The 19,499-nt window shown below is 42.7% G+C and overlaps 1 protein-coding gene across 1 annotated transcript in view; it reads right to left on the bottom strand.

The window, feature by feature from the left end:
- The window catches only part of SLC6A1 (solute carrier family 6 member 1), a 49,341-nt gene that overhangs the window by 10,535 nt on the left and 19,307 nt on the right, over positions 1 to 19,499 (bottom strand). The window contains exons 9-12 of the mRNA XM_006036355.2: positions 15,335 to 15,447; positions 9,866 to 9,997; positions 8,437 to 8,539; positions 7,287 to 7,387 (exon numbers count right to left, since the gene is read on the bottom strand). Of these exons, the coding sequence (XP_006036417.1) occupies positions 7,287 to 7,387; positions 8,437 to 8,539; positions 9,866 to 9,997; positions 15,335 to 15,447 (449 nt within the window). The remainder of the gene's footprint in view (positions 1 to 7,286; positions 7,388 to 8,436; positions 8,540 to 9,865; positions 9,998 to 15,334; positions 15,448 to 19,499) is intronic.

Raw genomic sequence — 19,499 nt, 5'->3', positions numbered from 1 at the left:
AAGAGGAGGGAGCTTTTAAGAGGCATGTTTTGTTTTTCTCTGAAAAGGCAGAGTTTAAAAGTTTCCTTTTTAAGGTAGGAAAAGTTTTCTTAAAGGGATTGTGTGTAGTGTGTAATTTGTCACCCACGGTCTTTAAAAGATACTTTCTTAGTCCTAAAGTGGAGCTTGCTGAGCTGTACAGCTGTAAAAGAAAGACATTTGATGGATAAGTTGATTTGCAAAGATCAAGGCAAGAAGGTGCCACTGATGAGAATGAACTATGAAGCCTGTAGCCCAGAAACAGTTATGATTAAAATCTATTAAGGAAAAGGAAAACTAAAAGTTAAGTAAAACCTAGAAAAAGTGTTAGGATTCAAAAGAGTTGCTAGAGAGAGAGAAAAAGGAAAAATAAAAATCTAATAAAGAGTCTGCAGAGCCCTAAAAAACCAAGTGATCGAGCAGTCCAGAGAAGGGGAACAAAGAAGATCACTGTTAAAGCTGTCAGAGCTGGGAGCTTGCAATCTCAAGTGACCTGAGGGGGGGCCAAGAAGCCCAGAAGTGAGAGGCTGTGCTCATAAGAAGTAAAGAAGAACAGAGCAGGAGAGTAGAGAGTTTAATACTAAGAATGACCTAAAACTGCCACCCTCCTAGGTGTGGTTAGTATAATAGAGCTACCTGTAGCAGGGTAGGCTCTACAAAATGCTGCATAATAACCACCCTAGGGAAGCAGCAGAGGCAAATATAAAGTGCCTTAAAAACCTTAGCTCTCACCTCCTTGTAAGTTATCCTTCATTAACAAAAAGCTAAGGGGAGCATACTCCAACAGAAAAGACTTTTGGTGTAAGACAAGAAAAAGAGGTGTGGCATGAAATGCCTGCCACTTTAAGAGAAGAACACTGCTGTAAAAGCAGCCTCTGCAAGGTGCAAGGAGGAGAAATTTTTAAATAAGTGCCAACCTGGCTATAAGCCAAGCAAAGCCAGCCACAGTGTATAAACAAACTAATGAGAAGGGGTGAGCCCCTCCCTTTTTGTCCTTGTGTTTTACAGGATGGAACCACCACTGAAGACAAGAAAAAAATCAAGCTTGACTGTCATGTGTAATGATTGTGTTTTACTACGTCTGTAAAATGCTGTTATTATAAGTAATTGTGATGTCAACTATGATGAACTATGAAATGTAAAGCGACACTTCTTAATAAGCTATAAAATACCTGAAGAATGGCTACAAAAATGATACATCATGCAGAGCATCACTTCGCAGAGTTCAGCCGTGCCAAAAATCAAGAAGGCTATTGAATTGTTTGTTTTATTGTCATCCTTTGTTTCCCTTTTGCCCCCTTGTTTTTGTTTTGTTTGTGTTAAAATTAATGTATTTTAATTTGTATAGTAGAAATAGTAATGTAATGTCATTTTATTAATTCCCCAAATTTATGCAAAGATTAGAAATACAAAGTGAAATGATAAAATCCTAAGGAAAACCAGGGCCTTCCTATGCAAACAGCATACCTAGTTTCCATGGCAAGTTAATAAGTAGTCCTAACCCTTATAATTTATCCAAACTTTTACAAAATGGAGAGGCACTAGTAGTGCTACAATAGCACCAAGCATCTAGTTAATATTCAGCTGCATATTCATGCCAATGCAAAAGCAGAAAATATTCCTATGGTACCATCGTCCCAGTTTCTGGCTTGGTCCCAGGCAGGAAAGTAAATAGCCTAAGCACTGTCTCACTCATTACCAACGATGGGCAAAAAGGTCAGTCCTTTGTCCAAGTAACACAAAGCACTATCTACCTTGCAAGGCCAAAGGGGTGTATTGTGCAGAGAAAGTGATGAGCTTTGGAGAATCGGCTAGGTGTCTTTTTTGCTGCATATACTAATTCTGTGAGGGAGTGTTAGGGTGACAATATTTGGATCTTGGGGAGCACTGGATTTGCAGCTGAATAAAGGCTTGTATGTGTCTCAGCAAAAGCTGCTGGTCACAAGGCAGGATGATATATTAAAAGTAACTAACTTTGCAAATGCTTAAGCAAGCAGTTTTCTAACAATGGGATTCATAGATGTAGGGTTGGAAGGGACCTTGTAGATCTTCTAGTCCGACCCCCTGCCGGGGCTGGAGAGAAAACTGGGCTCAAATGACCCCAGCCAAGTAAACGTCAAGCCTCCTCTTAAAGACCCCCAGGGTAGGAGCCATCACCACTTCCCTTGGAAGTTGGTTCCAGATCCTAGCCACCTTGACTGTGAAGTAGTGCCTCCTGATGTCTAGGCTAAACCTACTCTCTAGCAGCTTATGGCCATTATTCCTTGTTACTCCGGGAGGCGTTCAGGGGAACAAGGTCTCTCCCAAACCCCACTGGTCCCCCCTAGTAAGTTTATAGACGGCCACCAGGTCCCCCCTCAGCCTTCTCTTGCAAAGGCTGAACAGGTTAAGGTCCCATAGCCTCTTCTCATATGGTCTGCCCTGCTGTCCCTAAATCATGTGAGTGGCCTTCCTCTGGACCCTCTCAATGCTGTCCACATCCCTCCTGAAGTGCGGTGCCTAGAACTGGACACAGTAATCCAGTTATGGCCTGACCAATGTCACATAGAGGGGGAGCATAGTGTGAAGAACAAGATGCAACCTGCCAGCTATTGTCAGGAGATAAAGCAGAAGCAAAACCTTGGAGATGGTGCTGAAGTCAGCAAGAAACCAGAAAGAACCAGCAAGTGAGCGAAGGAAGCGGAGGTCAAAGTCTTACACATGTGCTCTTAGCAGAGAGGCATGTAAATGAATGAAACGCATAGACAATACCATGCTAATGAGGCAAACAGTAAACAGAGCTAGCGTGAGATGGGAGAAGAAATGGTTGGAACCGAAGGAGGGATGAGGGCAGAGTGAATTTTAATGAGTATAAACCAAGGTGTATAAAATGTGAAAAAAAACTAATGTTCAGGGCTGCTCCCCATGTTCACAGGCTGTGTGTCTGTGAGAGAGCTTGCCCGAAGCTGTTTCCATGCTAAATACAGCTGTTGCGAGCAATGTGTACAAGTAGCATTTGCTCCCTGCTTGCTCTGGTTAATGAGTAACATGATCCATGAGCGATTGGACCACTGTCTCCCTAGTCTTTGGGTGCCACATGGAGTCAGGGTTTAACAGTTCCTACTTATATATATGACCATCATTATCAATAGCTTGCTTCCCAGTATTTTGAAGATAACGTCTTTCTAAGAATTGCAAATGAAAAACAGTTATGGAAAGCAGATGCTGACATTTTTCATAAAATGGGTGAAGGGTACCTGTTAGCAGCAGGGATGTGTTAACTTTCATTTAAGCCAGTGACTCAACTGGGTGATGTGACACCATAGGGTGCTGTGTGATCCTTAAGGGTGCTACAGGGTACAGCACAATATTAGCACTATTAGATGTGCAAACACCTACACATAATTCACAAGATAAACCCAGAGATTTCAAATAGGAATCCATAATGAAAATACATTCTGGACAGCTAGGTTTTGCTGCAAGCAGTGATGTTGATGTTATGCCTCACTAACTCCCAAGCCACAATGGCAGTTTGTCTTACTGGGTGATCGCTCTTTGGGTTGTTGATGAGCATTCTTACATTCCAGGTTCCAAAGTTTAGCTTTTCCTTATTTTGACAGTAGGACTGGTCACCCTGCTGGGTGCAGTTTCCCAGCCAAGAGAGACAGGACAGCCTATTTTTCAGGCACCTTTTCTAGCCCCCTCCCCACCATGGTGAGTAGAGGGTATCCTAAAAGGGGCTGTAAAGTCATGGATGCAACTGCTAAAGGACACCCCTGTCCTGACACATAAGCTCCCGATGGCATCACTCTCAGGGTCATTGGAACATGCAAGCCTCTCCACCACAACAAGGTGACAATCTTTGGGGAGGTATGCTACTGTACAGTAGTGTTGATGGACACTAACTGTGATGCAACACCACTGCACAGTAGCATCTGAAAAAAAACCATGTGGGGATGCTAATACACAGTAAATCAGTCATTTACTACTTGGTTATGCAAGTACTAAATGACTGTGCAATAACAACTTCAGTCTTCTGCTCATGTAGACATGGCCCATACTATCTAAAAGAATTTGGCTTATTTATTTGATATAGGGTTTTCTGCATGCTTAATGGTAGTGTTCTTACTTTCTCTTATCTCCACATATTCAACCCATTTTTTAAAGTGCCCTGTCAGGCAGGTAAGCATGTACCTAATTTTAAGCTTGTGAGTGGTTATAACAAAGTCAGTAGGACTGCTCACAAGTTTAAATTCAGGCAGTTACATACCTGGCTGAACTGGGGCCTATGGAATTACTACAGCTTAGTACTAGTGTGATTTTTTTTTCTCTTTGGGAAAGAGATGAAAACAACAACAATTTACTTTAATCAATATTTTTAGTAGATAATTTAGACTTTAGATTTAAAAAAACAAAACAAAACAAGCTGATCTCTTCAAGTTTTTCGGTTTTCCAATGGAAAAATTTTGGGAAGAAGATACTTTCCCTGAAAATTATCTTTTAAATAAAAAGGCAGGATCACAGTGCATCAACATGTATGTAGACACCACTGAGATGTTTTTCTGCCTTATTCTAAGTTGGTTTTAACCTGGATCTTAGCACTATCTCAGCAATATCTTTATGCTGAATGTCCACAGATATGTGGAGTTGAAGTGGAAAAGAAAAGAGATGAAGGGAAAAGAAATAAATAACCAGGTAGGTAGACAAATAGATAAATAAAAAATGGCAGAACTTTTTCTGATTTAGGAAGACCTGGAAATGTTCACTAACAACTTTCATCATAATTTAGTCCTTGATTCCCTCTGGTTCAGTTAAACAAAAAATTGTTAGGCATTCACCAAAAGCCAGGTTGGCACAAGTGGATGTACTTTAATCACATTTTATATTTTGGGCACAACGTTGCGTCTGATCAGTGAAATTCCATTTCTGTCAATGAAGTGAAGCCACATGATAACAGCTGAAAACCTGATCCATAGTATTTTACATAGTACTGACTTTCTATTGTATTTTTCCTTCTCTTTCTTTCAAAATTGATGTATTTTTCTACCATGCCCACTACTTCATTTTTTACTGTTTCCTTTTAGTTCAGACTTCCTTTCTGCTCACAATTTCTCTTAAATGGAAAATGACCACAGTAATATTTTTGAGTATGCATCAGACTTTGGACCAAGTCTTTTCACTGCTTTCAGGCCCAATGAGTTGATGGTACATGTGGCGGAGTACCTTTGGGGGCTCTCTCAGGCTCTGAGGGAGGCCTGTTTTGGGGGAGCAGCAGGGAAACCTCCCCCAGGTACCATTTTAAGGCGGGAGATATGCGGCAGGGCACTGTTGGTACCTTCCACTTTAAAATCTGGGTCAAGCAGTCAGCAGGTGCTTGATTGTGGCAGCCATTTTAGATCCCTGGCTACCTATATAAACAGATCAGTTCCCTGCTGGTGGGCAGCAACATCGCCTGGCAGCAGCATTGCCTGCTTGCAAGGCTTCATGTATCATCCTGGAGGTAAGGGCAGGAGCTGTAGGGGATGGCTTGGAGGCTCCTGGTCCTGGGCATAATCTAAAACTGCACCCTGCCAGGAGTGGGTGGCCTGGTTGGGCTTTCAGTGGTGCAGGAGCCTCCAGGAAATGCCAGGCGAGTGATAACCCCAGTGAAAGGGCCTTAACCCTAGCCCTCACCTTCGGGTGTGTTTAAGTAATACCAGAGGTAGTGGGGGGTCAAGCACAGCTATGTTCACCTGAGCCCGGGGGGGTATAAGACCCTGAGGAGGGAGAGCGGGGGCCAGGCACGGCTGTGGCCACCTGAGCCCTGTGGTATGCAAGACCCCAAGGAGTGAGAGTTGGGAGGACCAGACATGGCTGCAGCAACCTGATCCCTTTGGGGTGCAAGACCTCAAGAGACCCTGAGGAGGGAGAGTGGGGGCCAGGCATGGCTACGGCCCCCTGAGCCCACCGGGGAGCAAAGCCCCATGGCCCCAAGTGAGGGGAGTGGTGCGGAGCCCCAAATGAGGAGCCAGGGGGCTGTGTGGAGCCCCAGTGAGGGGGCAGAGATGAGGAACCCCAGTGAAGGGAGGGAAAACCAGAGGACTGAGAGCCCAGTATGTTTATATATATATAGAGAGAGAGCACAATGACATGCTGCTCCAGGTGGGGAGTGAGAGTCCCTGTGAGACCCTGGAACACCAGTCATGGTGTGAGTTACCCCAGCTCCCACAACCAGGCGGGTAACCCCTAGTAGGGACCAGAAGGCAGATCCAAGAGAGTGAAAGGGCTAGTGAAAGAGTCCTGATGTAGGATATCCTCGAGTGGTCGATGCTAGGGCCAGGACCAGAATGTTCAAAAGGGCCAGGGGCCCACTATGAGGGACACCCAGAGCTGAGGGTCTGGGGTCTCAACTGGCCTTGGAGGTGAGGTCAGGGCCTGTGTGGCCAAAGGTCCTGGGGGAACCATGCCTGAGAGGGGAAACGGTTTCAGGGAGCCAGACAGCCCGAATGAGGGTGGAGTAGGCTGCCTGAATGGAGGGATCTTAGAGGGATCCTGATTGGAGGATTCTGAGGCCCAGTATGGGGCTGGTGAGATCAACAGCTGAATGCCATCTGCGAGGCATGGGCTGTGGTAGAGGGGAGGTACGGAGCCGCAGATAGCACCCCCTGGCATTGGGGCATGAATGGGCAGCCTCCCACCTTAATTAACATCTTAATTAATTAAGAACAAGGCATGGCAGGAGAGTCAGGTGGGGGGCGTGCCCAAAGGCAAGTGGGGAACCTAGCACTCTGGCTAGGCAGGGAGCCCCACTTTGCCACAGTATAATCTGGTGACAAGCCTGGCAACATCTCTCAAAGGGCAGAAGAACAAATAGCAATAGTTCTGGGAGCTCTGTTTGTAACTCCTGTGAAGAAATTTAGTTTATGGGAAGAGGCACTTTTTGGACATTCTATATCTTAAAGCAGAATGGATATGGGATGTATAAATATGAATTAAATGGTCAAGATGCAGTGCATGAATTTACTTACCAAATTCTGAAAGATTCTAGAATAAATTCCAGAATTAAAAAATCTGTCCTTCCTTTCACTGATTCCAAAATATTAACAATGTAGGGCCCTGATTCTTCTCTTACTGACACTGATCTTACACCACTACCTTCAGCACAGTTATTTTTTTTTTTATTCGTACAATTTAGGAGAAAGGTTAGCATTTGCATTAATATGCTAGATGGCATGATAATATTGTAGTGCATACTTTGGGTTGTTTATACCCTTCAGATGAGTGTAAACATAATAATTTTTATTCCTTACTGCCACAATTATAGGAGTAAAGAATGACCAGCAGAGTTTCCACCAGATGCAAGGTCTGTATCCCACCATCTCTTGGATATTGTCATAAAATCTGTTAACACCTGAAGTAGAGAAATAAAAAAAAGATACACAATTAAATTACAAGCTTAACAGGTTTGACATATTAAAAGACATTCTCTGTGCACTACTAATACTGTCCAGTTATCTGCAGGGTATTCTTATCAATCTATTTCAGATTTGAACTTTTTGATTAACTAGGCAAGAAAAAATTTAATGCAAGTCCCATTAACAATAAGAGTATCATTGCTGTTGCACCAGATTAGAAATAAAAGAGGACCAGCAACATGAGCCTAAACTGAAAGTAGAGTAGAGTGTAATTTAAAGCATTACATGGGTGCATTATTTACTCTGAAAGCAAGCAACAGGTTCTAGAAGGGCCTAGAAACAGGTCATCTGTATTTCAGCTTCAATAGCTGAATGGCTGGAGCACTCAAACAGGAAGGTAGGGACCTTGATTCTAGTACTCTGGCCTTTCCCCAGGAGGGTTTTGAACTTGTGGTTTTCTGGCTTTCTAACATACTGCTCAAAATACCACACGAGAGATTAGGCACTTTCAAAAAATGGCCCATGGCAGCCAAGAAAGGGAATATATGGGGCCTGAAGAAAAGGAGTGAGGAAGTGGTTATGAAGCTCAGTGATCATTAACTATTTAGCGAGCCCCAGCATTACTGTCCTGGGGCCAAGATTCCAAGTTTAAAGTGCTGTGTTTCCCAAGTGGGAGCATGAGAGGGACTATTCATTTGTCCTAAGCCTTGTAACATTGAATAGAACAGTGCTGACACACCTTTGAACATGTTGGACTCAAACTTCAAAAGAAAATGAAGAAATGCCAAGAGTTGGATTGGAGGAAATCTTTCAAACTTTAAAGTGTCTTTACAAAGAAATATTGAGCCACTCATAGAACATCTCCTTCAGTGCACTGGAACTATACGGAGAGAAATGTCAAAGAGTATACCCTGCACTAACATACACACAGGCAGCTTTCCAGACATGGGTTTTCAGGCATAGTAGGCAGGTGGAATTGCTAAAAATGTTCACAGGTTTTATAGTTGTACTACTCCATGCAGTGTAAGGAAAACATATCACATACCATAGCACCAGGATATGGAGATGCATTCAAAGAATACAAGAAACAAGAGACTCATTCCACTGGCAGAGTAATAGTCAAAAAGCTTAAACACATAAATTCCACCCTAGAATATGTAAAAAGAAAATAAAGAAAGAGTTAATGCATTCCCTTAGGATTTATTTTAGAAGTAGCTGTACATTTCTCATGCATAATTTTGTAAGTTATGTATCAAGATTATGGCAAAGTATTCTAGCTCAGTATACAATTTCATATATATATATATATATATATATACATGTACGTGCGTGTGCATCTACACACACACACACACACCCTTGATACACATACATACACATCATTAAAGTGTATATGTATAAAACACATATATAAAATGCTCACATTCGTATCATTTACCTCTTCAAAAGTCAACGGTTCCCAAAAAATTAGAGTAACATTGATCTGTGGCTCTGGATCTACTTCTGGTTGACTCTCAGTTCAATATTTTCCCCGTATTCACTTGCAACCCAGAGAAGAAATAATACTTTTTTGTTTCTTAGTCACCCTGGATCTCAAAGAGTTCTATGAACCCTGGACAAGTTACCTGCTTACTTCTTTAGTTTAAATGACAAGTCATGCAGATTTGCATCCTTGGGTGATCTGGTCCAGGGCTGGCCAACTTTTTAGCGGCTGGGAGCTGCACAACCTGATAGGTTAATGGGGGAAGGGGGAGGATACATGCTGTAGGGGCCACACCTGCATGAGACCTTTGCCCCCCAGGTCCCTTGCTGCACCAGGCACACAGACAGCCCATCCACCCCCACTGCATCTGGTGCATGGGTACTTCTGCCCTCCCCCCCGTAACGACCACATACATGGGTGCTTGGGTACACAGGCACAGGTGCCCCAGTTCTACCTTCAACTCCCTGGGTGTAGGCTCCTCCACTGCACTGTGCTGCACTGGTGCCTTGTACCATGGGGTTCCCTGGTACCACAACCTATGCTAGGTTGCTCTGCCCTTCCCCCTGGTGCAGGACAGGAGGCAGAAGCCAGAGGGAAGGGGAAGCCAGAGCCTCTGGCTGCTGCTGCTGCTACAGCCGTAATGATGGGGGAAGCAATGGCTGGGTGGGAATACAAGGGTCAAAGACTAACCCCTTGCAGGCCACAGGACAGCCCTGACCTGGCCATTCATTAATGCTCACAACACCCCTTCCATGTAGATGTCATTTTACATGAGTACTATTTGCTTCCTTATTGAATCTTATTTACAAACATTATAGGTCCTAGGGGAAATAAATGTTTATCATCTTCATTCATTAATGTACTTATTTAAAATTTTATTACCCTTGAATTAATCATCTTCGGAGAGAGATTTTTCTCTTCAGCCACTTGAAAATACCTGATTGAAAATATAAGGAAAGCATGCAAGATAAAAACCCTTTACACTCCTTACCTGAGTAATATTGGACAGTCCTATCAGATAGGAAACAATACAGACAACGGCAATGAATATTTCTCTTCGATTGCGTAATAACTTTGGAAATTCATCCACCAAGGCTGTTATGAATCCTTCCACAGTGCAGAACTATAAGTAGAGCTCCAGGTTAAACACAATGCAATAAAACTTCATGATTAGATTTAGGGTGAGTCTTCAAAGCACTCAGCATTTTCCTAGAGCCACACTGACTTTGCTGAACACACTGCTGAGCACATTTGAAAAATCCGTTTCTGTCTAAAAAGATCCATGTGCAAAATTATTCAGCTGCAACAGCTCTCATAATTTTAAATGATAAATTATCATTCACTTCTTTAAATTAAAGTTATCTTTTTTGTAATGGAAGAAGAGGTGTGTACATCCAAAACCTAGATCCTGAAAATAATTATTTATGCATTTTTTTGAGATTACGCACATTCATTAAATTAGATATATGCTTAAAATCTTGCCAGATTGGTGCTTAAATTATAAGGTTAAGGATTCAGGATTAGATCTTTGTCTTGTATAAATAAGCATAGCTCCATTAAATCAATGCAAAAGTGCCAGATTATACTAGTTGATGATCTGGCCTTCGATGTGGAAATTTCAGAAATATTACACACACAGAGTCATGTCCATGATAATTGAATTCCTGAATGCCTGATTAATATTAAAGAACATTCATTTCTAGGAGTGCAATCATGACTTAGTCAATACTGGCAGCTCCTTTATAAATGAAACATTTCACTAAAACTGGTGGAACAGTTGAAAAGAAAATGAAGAAAGCCTGACAGCCTGTAGACATAACTTATTTTATGAAGCAACAGTGTGTCCTTTATGCCAAGAAGGCTAACAGCATACTGGCCCACTTTAGTGGGCCTGTTTGTTAACTACCAGGGCTGTGGGCCTAGCCCACCATATCACTTAGTAGCCCCTTTTAACTGGGGGCTAATAGAGGTAGAGAACACCTGAATACGGGCAACAAAAAATGACAAAAAAAAGAAGTGCAAGTGGGTCAGAGGGTCAAAACAAATGCACCCTCAGGGGACACCAAACAGAGCACGCAAGTTACCACCCACCAACTCTCAAATGTAGCTATAGAGCTGGCAGCTACTGCCCAGTGATGCTCTGCCCAGAGACAGGACCGGAGAAAATCCAGGAAAATGGCCGCACAGTGCCTGGGGGCCCTCCTGGCCAGAGCCTCCTTCCTGGTGACATGAATAGCCAGGTTGGCCAGGGCTAGGAGAAGGTTAACCAGGAGGTCCCAGGCTTTGGTAGTGTCACAACCAAATTAAGTAGTGCCCATGTCACAAGCAAGTAAAACCATTCAAAGCAGTTTTGTTTTACACTAAGTTAACTAAGGGTTAACAAAAGTTTTTGCCAGTAACCGTCTTTTTGCTGCGCATGTCAAAAAGAAATTTATTGCTGCGCCACTAACAGAGATAGAACTTAGCCTTCTGTGCTGTACATAAATCATTATAATTGGTCAAAGAAAACAAGGAGTAACCCTATGATAACACCCTAGCGAAGACCGCTAGATAACTGGCGATTCTAATTAAATTTATGATGTGGCGAAAAGCAATTGGCTATTACACGAATAAAACCCGTCTTCACTTCCGTGAAGAAGAGGAGACCTCCGCACACACAACCTGGAGACCTCTGAACGTATGCGTCAGAGTAACTGACAATTTGATCACTTGCCAGTTTGCCCCCCCGTCTTTGACCTTATCTCAGACGTAAATCAACGACCTGCCGGCCCGACCTTCTGCCCGACCACCAAACTCTTATGCAGACCGACCTACGACCTACGAACCTTAAGCTATAACTAACCAAGTATATCTGACCTCCGTCTTTCACCACCTTGACGGCGTGAGTGAATAATCTTGCTTTGCAACCGATAAGCATCCGCCTAATTAATTCCACTCCAAGCGTCACAAGTACCCGCCTGACGGACCCTTATCCGCCCGGGTGGGAGTCAGGGAGAGCTGCTGGCCAGCTGCCCTGGGTCCCGACAGGTAGAACCATCGATGGGGAATGAAAAAGTAAACAGGTGAGGAGAAAAGTGCAGTCAGAATCTCAATAAGTGGTTCTGGAGGAAGAGGTGCAGAGGCTGCAACCTGGTGGACTCCAGGAGCCACTTTACTAGGAATGTTGCCAGCAGATTGAGGGAAGTGATTATTTCCCCTCTATTCAGCACTGGTGAGGCCACATCTGGAGGACTGTGTCTAGTTTTTCCCCCTGCCTCTTCCCCCTCCCCCGCCACTACAGAAGGATGTGGACAAATTGGAGAGAGTGCAGCAGAGAGCAATGAAAATGGTTAGGGGGTTGGGGCACATGACTTAGGAGGAATAGCTGGGGGAACTGGGCTTCTTTAGTGTGGAAAAGAAAAGACTGAGGAGGGATTTAATAGCAGCCTTCAAGGCTTCAAGGCTGAAGGGTTGTTCCGAAGAGGATGGTGTTAGATTTCTCAGTGGTGGCAGATGGCATACCAAAGAGCAATGGTCTTAACTTGCAGCAATGGAAGTTTAAGCTAGATGTTAAAGGAAAAAAAATCTCACCAGGAGAGTCGCAAAGTACTGGCACAAGCTACTGAGAGAGGCTGTGGAATCTCCATACTTAGAGGGTTTTAAGACCCGGGTAGACAGCCTTGGCTGGGATGATCTAGTTCAGGATGGTCCTGCTTTGAGCATGGGTTTAGACCAGATCACCTCCTGAGGTACCTTCCAACCCTAATTTTCTCTGATTTATAATAATATTAGGCTACCTTCTTCAGCTGTTACTATAGCCTAGGGACAAGCTCTATCATGAATATTTTGGTCTAATTAATTTCAGAGTATTTCTTCCCAGACTGTGTGAGGTATTTCACTGTTTTTCAGTGAACTTCAATTTTAATGAAAAAATACCGATAATAAGATTTAACAGTTACTTATGTTTTGGTGGATTTTGTTGAAAGGTAGCTTCCTAGAGAGGTATCAAGTAATTTTGGTTATCAAGAAAATGAAGTGTTTTGTTCTTATTAGTAATGACTAGTCAAATGCTAGCTATATATAATTAGTAGGGGTATGTGAAACAAGCCCTATTCAATTTGGATTCGGCCGTATCGTGGACAGTGATTTGACTCATTGATTCAGATCACTGTTCCCGATTCAATTCGGCCAAATCCAAAGATTCGATCCTGATTCAGAGAATCAGCAATCCGGCCATAGACATGGCTTTAAAAGGTTTTTAATACATACGATGTACCAGTGTGACTCATGATCGCTGTGATGGTGGGGTGGATGGAGCATCCTACAGGAGCACAGGGGACCCTCCCCCCCCCATGTGCTTGGCGGTGAACCTGGAAGTAGACTGGAAGTACTTCCAGTCCACTTCAAGTCCTGTCGGGGAGCATGCGCTCCCCACTCCCCCCCAGCACCTCCCTGGCTTGGCAATCACCCACTGAGGGACCCCGTGTGCCCCCCCCAGTCCCAGGAGGCACCAGTTGCCGAGCTGAGGAAGTGCAGGGGCAGGGGGTGCACAGTCCCCGGCAAACCCAGAAGTGGCCCAGAAGTGCTTCTGGGCCACTTCCGGGTCTACTGCTGAGCATGCTGGGGAGCTCCCCACAGTCTTGTGGGATGTTCCATCCACCTCACCATCTCAGCATCCTGCATTCTGTACCTGCAGTTACTAACTCTGGGGTTTTTTGTGGAAAGGAAAGTAGCTTAGTTCCAACTGGTTATCCTGTTCCTGCTGGTCCCTTACCCCTGCTAGCTACCCCATTGCACAAGATGTGCTCCTGTAACCATGGAAATCTTACTGTGGGATATCCTATATTCACTCAATTAAAAGATGACTTTTCCCTCCCATTTAACATAGGGGGGAGAGAAGCCCCTCATCTTACAATTGAGTATAAGGTGGTGGGGGGCAGCCACCTCTGTACCCCCCTGCTGCTCCTCCCCTGTAGCATGGACCCCTGCTGCTCCTCCCCCTCCCCACCATGCTGCTTCTCCCTCCCCTGCTGCACCCCCCCTTACCTTTGCTCTGGCGCTGGCAGGCTCTGCCTCCACTGAAGCTTGGAGCATGGAGTATGGCCTGGCTCTGTAACAGCTGTGCTTCATGCCTCAGGCTACAGCAGGGCAGGAGTCTGCTGGTGCTGGAGCAAGTGTAAGAGGGAGGAGGATAGGCAGGCAAGGGTAGGGAGAAGAACAGAGGGAAGGAGGAGCAGGGACCCAAGGATGCAGGGGGCAGAAGCAGCACAGAGGGGAAAGAGGGGGTTAGAGAAAGGGGGGCTTGAGGCCTGAGGCTGAGGCTGAGGGGGGCAGAAGCAACACTGAGGGCAGAAGAGGGTGACAAACCGGAGGCTGTAGAAGGTAGGTACAGAAGGGGTAAGTGAGTGGGGGGGGGGGGGGGGGGGGGGTGGTTTGGCTCCATCGTTACTTCAGTAATCCATCCAGGATAAAGATTTTCTTGTAAATTAACTGAAGATCAGTAATGGTGCTGTCTTCCAAATTTATGACACTGCAACTAACTACAGGCCCAGGTGTGCAGTGATAAATAATCTCCTATGTCCTCTAGCCTACCAAAGAGAAATCTGCTTCCTCGGCAGTCCGCAAAATGAAATCTCTGTATTACAATTAAATTTATTAAAAGCTGTGTTCGGTCTTTCATGAAATATGAGGAATTGTCGAAAGTTACTAGAGCATATTTTCTTGAATATAAATACATCTGAGGAACCTCATAAAAACACCAACATGGAGTACGTTGTTCGCTTCTGGATGTCACCCTCAAAGGCCAAAGCTGATGCTGATTAACAGCTGTATAATCTGTCAGTTCAGTATTGGGAAGCCAGGGATCAAAACTAAATTATATGTGAGGTAATTTGGCTCGACCTTAAAGAGGACTAAGGTCCATCAACTCGCAGAATAATCTATTGACTTCTGTGGTACTGAAAGGATTTGCCTCATTGTGTCATTCCAAACTTATTTCTCTCTTAAAATGGAAGAGAAGACCCTCCTCTCTAAAATGAATACTAACTACAAATATTACAATAGGGATTTGAATTTGACACCCAAAGTCCTGAGCTTGACCAGGAGTTTGCCCGGGGCAGGTTGCATGGGGCAAGCTGCATGCCTCCCCTACCACCTGTCTCCTTACTGCTCCCTCCAGTGTCTGTGGCCTCACTGCCTGACCCATTACTGCCTTCCTCTTCATCTGTCCCTCCACCACCTGCAGTGGTAGTGGGTATTAATTTAAGATGACGCCCCAAAAGTAATATTCTATAAGTGGAAAATTATAACAAATGTATACATTTCCCATTAATAGAATCTAATTATTGGTGGGCCATCTTAAATTTGGGGTCATCTTATATTTGGGTAAATACAGTATATGGGAAAATTTACGGTGTCTCATGTCACACAGAAAAATAATCTGCCTTTATTAGGATTAATTGCTGTTTAAAAACAAAATTACCTGGCTGTCTATTCCAAGCATAAGCAACATGGAGAAGAACAGAATTGCCCACAAAGGAGAGATCGGTAACTGTGTCACTGCTTCTGGATAAGCTAAAAATGCCAGTCCGGGACCTGGTAAAAGAAGTGGGAGAAAGGTTAGCAATTCTCTTTCTAGTTATTTCAGACTTGAACTAATGGAGAAGTCTAGTGGGGTTATTTAGTCTTCATAGCACTTTTGTTTTATATTTGTTTGCCAATCTGAGGACTATTTAGGTGAGTGTGACAGTAATTTTTTAGCGTTAATGGAGAGAAAATAGGCTCCTATATTGAATCAATACTGTTATTGATAGAGAAGGAATTATAGTGTGCCTTCGGTTATAAAACTTTAATAACAACAACAAGTACTAGTAGTTTGAAATGCTGGCTGCCACATTAAATTGTCTGTCTGGGTAAATTCTCAGACAGAATTTGCATCTATGGGTTCATTCCTGAACGCTCTCTCTTGGACATACTCAAGTGACTACTCTTAGATTTAACTATAGTCAGAAAAGTTGTCCTTAGCAAATGGTGAAAAGATTCCTCTTTGATTTATGCATGGTGGTTAAGTGTATATAAAAACTGCTGTGATGGAGACAGAGAAAAAATATATGTTCCCATTTGCTATTTCAAATAATGACATATATACCCATTAATAAGAGTGGGGGAGAGGGGTTGGTTTGTTTTGTTAACACAGCACAGTTGGAAACTAGCTGTTATCAGCATGAAAGTAAAACTTCTAAAGTAACCACAGTAGAAATAAAATTAGTGTGCTTCTGCTGCAGGAGGATAACCTACTTTTTAATTATAAATTACAAATTATCCTTCTTGTTAGTTTTCACTGAAAATGAGTATTTCTGGGATACCTGTCAGAGAGATAACATATCCTTTACAACACTGAAGCACTGAGCAAGGCTGACAAGAGTTCCAATATCAAACCTGGGTAGGAACATGGAACTGGCAACCTAGGTTTGGCAGTTGCACAATTTCAACTGTATAACTTTCAACAAAATATTCCCTATACCAATGCCATAATAAGGTCATGATTTTTTTTTTCGGTCTGGGTAAACCAACTCTTGTTTGTAATACCTAGGAAATACCAATTGGCTTGCACCTTTCACTGTTATTTGCATATTCTATGATAGATTTGTATATCAATCCTGGTGATGACTGAAGTTGCATTACAGCACTACACCAGAGTCAACTGCTTGTGGATCCTCCAGTAAGGCACATTTGCAAGAGAAGCTGTTTATGTTGTCAACTAAATCCTATTTCAAAAGACAGCCAAATCAGTTTCATGGTATGACATATCATCATTTCTTTCATCACTCATTGTTTGAAAATCATGAAGAAAGATGTGCAGCTTTGAATAGGAGAGAGGAAAAGTCTTGACAAATAGAATCCAAAACAGGTACCAGGTATTTGCAAATTCTGCATCAACATTTAAAAAATGTACTCCGTGTTTAGAAATCAACACAGCTCTTTGTAGTCCATTTCTGTCTCAGCTGTACCCATTGTTCAAACACTGAAACAGAGTAAAATTGCTTGAAAAAGCAAACATCATTACCACACAATATCAACATTACTCATCTGCTCAGATTCTCATGGTATATTAATTGTTTTAAAAGATTTACTTAATGTGTAGGGGTCTTTTTAACCCAGGAAGGTAATTTACTATTGTTCTATAATCGCACTGCTTTCATAGCTGTTCTGTAATTGTACGTTATAATTCCATATAGTGTACGTGTGAAAAATATAATGGCTGATGATTTTTTTTCTAAATTAAGTAGCTCCCAATTCTTAAACCTGATTGAAGATTCTCAATGGAAGTCTGTAATAAAAAGTTAAAATGACTGATTAATTATCTCACAGATCTAATTTGATTTAATATTGGACAGAGAGGCATGAGGCTTTTCGCACCTTCAAGATCCTGAAAATATCAAAGCAAACCTCTACTGAAAACAAATTTTGTTGGCTGACTGGTTAAAAAACTCTCATGTTTTCAATGTTAAAAAAAAAAATCACACACTGGTTCAGGTTTGCTCTAAAGACCATTCAATTTCCCATGAAACTGAGAACGAATTTTTTGTGACCCTCAGAAAGTCTTTGAATTAAGAGTTTGAACTGGGGTTCAAATAAACATTTCAGGAAAGTGGTCACTGAACTGCTGTTAAACACTGACTTTGATGATGCCTGACTTTTTAAGACTTCCATTCCTATTTTTTTTTTAATTTCTATGAATTCAGATTAAAAAAAAAGATGAACATAAACAGCAGTGTCATTCCTGAAGCCAAGAAAGTTTTGTGAAATTTCAGGTGTTCTCAGAAATGTTTCACAAGTTTCTGTACCTTATGACAGAAAGCTTAAATGTTTCTATTAATTTAGTGGCAAAAAGGAAACATCATATGGTTGCACTTTGTATAGAAGTGCCATTTATATGTAATTTCCTGTGTTTTAATACATGATTGATAGATATTATGAGCATGTTACAGATGTAAATATTTTGTATGAATAAATATTCTAAGCACATTAGCACATGTTACTTGTAATGTATATATTGACATGATGGACTGTTTAACAACTTATACAGTATTAACCTTTTATAACTGCAACTCTAATATACAGTGACCTGTTGAAGCATTTATTATAGCCATTTGTACAAAGCCTGAAGAATCACCTATCTTTTTCCCAATTAAGTGCTCTGAATGCGAAATTCACACTGCATTTTCTCCATGCATCCCAATGTAAGCAATCATACCAGTAGTTTTACTCCTGGGTTCTCCAACAGCATTTTGCATTTATCCTTCCTGGAAGGATAACTTTTATGTGGAACTCATTTTATGACTAGTAGAGAGGACCTGTCTGAGAATTCAAAGATGGAAGGTAATTTGGGTAAAAGTCTTTATGAAAACATAGAGCTCCCTATTGTAAGGAAATGAAGAAGTGAGAACAGCAGGGGAAAGATAATGGACTACAGAAAATCAGACTTCCACAAACTCAGGAATTTGGCCAATAGGATCTTATGGAAAGTCGGGGGATTATCTAAGGAATAAAGTGAAGGACATCTGTCAGTTTCTGAAAAGGACTATATTAAAGACACAATGGCAAAACATCTTGATGAATTTATTTTTTTTAAAGCATATGTAAGAATATGTTGCATCAGGAGCTTCTCAGTAATCTGAAAACCGTAAGTAGAAACAAAAGCACCTAATAAGGAGGGGTCTAAAAGAATGGCACAACTATATAGGGATAAAATTAAGGGGTGCATCCCCATGAGTAGCAATGTGCATTCCCCAGGGACAAATAGCATTGTGCCGCTGCTAGTTGTCACAGGGAACGCCCCTGCATGTGCACTCTGGCTCATGGCAAGTTGCCCTGGATGGAGTAGGAGAGGCTGCGGCATGCACCAGAAACCATATTTGGGGTCCTGGAGGCATCCTGGGGCTCTAGCAGTGGCACTCTGGACAAATGGAGCCTGCCTGGCATGCTTTGGCTGGCCAGGCTCTGGTTTCAAGTGACACATGCTGCTGCCACATGTACTGCCTCACTTTTTTCTGGTGCTTTTTTCTGGATTCCCCTGTGTCAAAAAAGCCCACCACACTGTGAATTAGCAGCACGGTGAAGACCTTTATGTGCAGCATGTGTGATTTGTGGCACCGCAGACAGGCCTGCGGCACCACCAACTGCACAGGCATGCTCATGGGGATACATACCCAGGAAAGCTAAGGGGGAAAATGACTTTCATTTAAAACTGCTCTTAATCTCTTTCAGATCATGCTCAATGCTGCTTTAAGGATATAAACAGATGTCACTGAACAGAACAGACATTTCCCCTTGTCCCATAGGGTCAGTTCCCTGCTAATCCTGGGAGTAGTCAGGGCCCAATTCTGCAAGACAACTCAGGGCACTCCTCTGGAAAATGGAGGACCTCTAGTTTTCCCTGCTAGCAGAAGCATACCTGGGGAAACCCTGGGTGTTTTTCTGTTAGCAAGGAAACCCAAGTTTTCTCTTTTGTAGAGATGCACAGCTGGAGAGTTGAACTCTCTCTAATGTAGTCCTGAACTGACTGGTAGAGTCAGCCCTGGAACCCCATCAGTGTTGATGTGTACCCTGGGAATCCCAAACAGGGGAACCCACACAAAGGCATT

This window comes from Alligator sinensis, unplaced genomic scaffold, assembly GCF_000455745.1.
Source record: "Alligator sinensis unplaced genomic scaffold, ASM45574v1 scaffold440_1, whole genome shotgun sequence".
Taxonomy (NCBI): Eukaryota; Metazoa; Chordata; order Crocodylia; family Alligatoridae; genus Alligator; species Alligator sinensis.
This window is presented reverse-complemented; position numbering and strand designations above follow the sequence as displayed.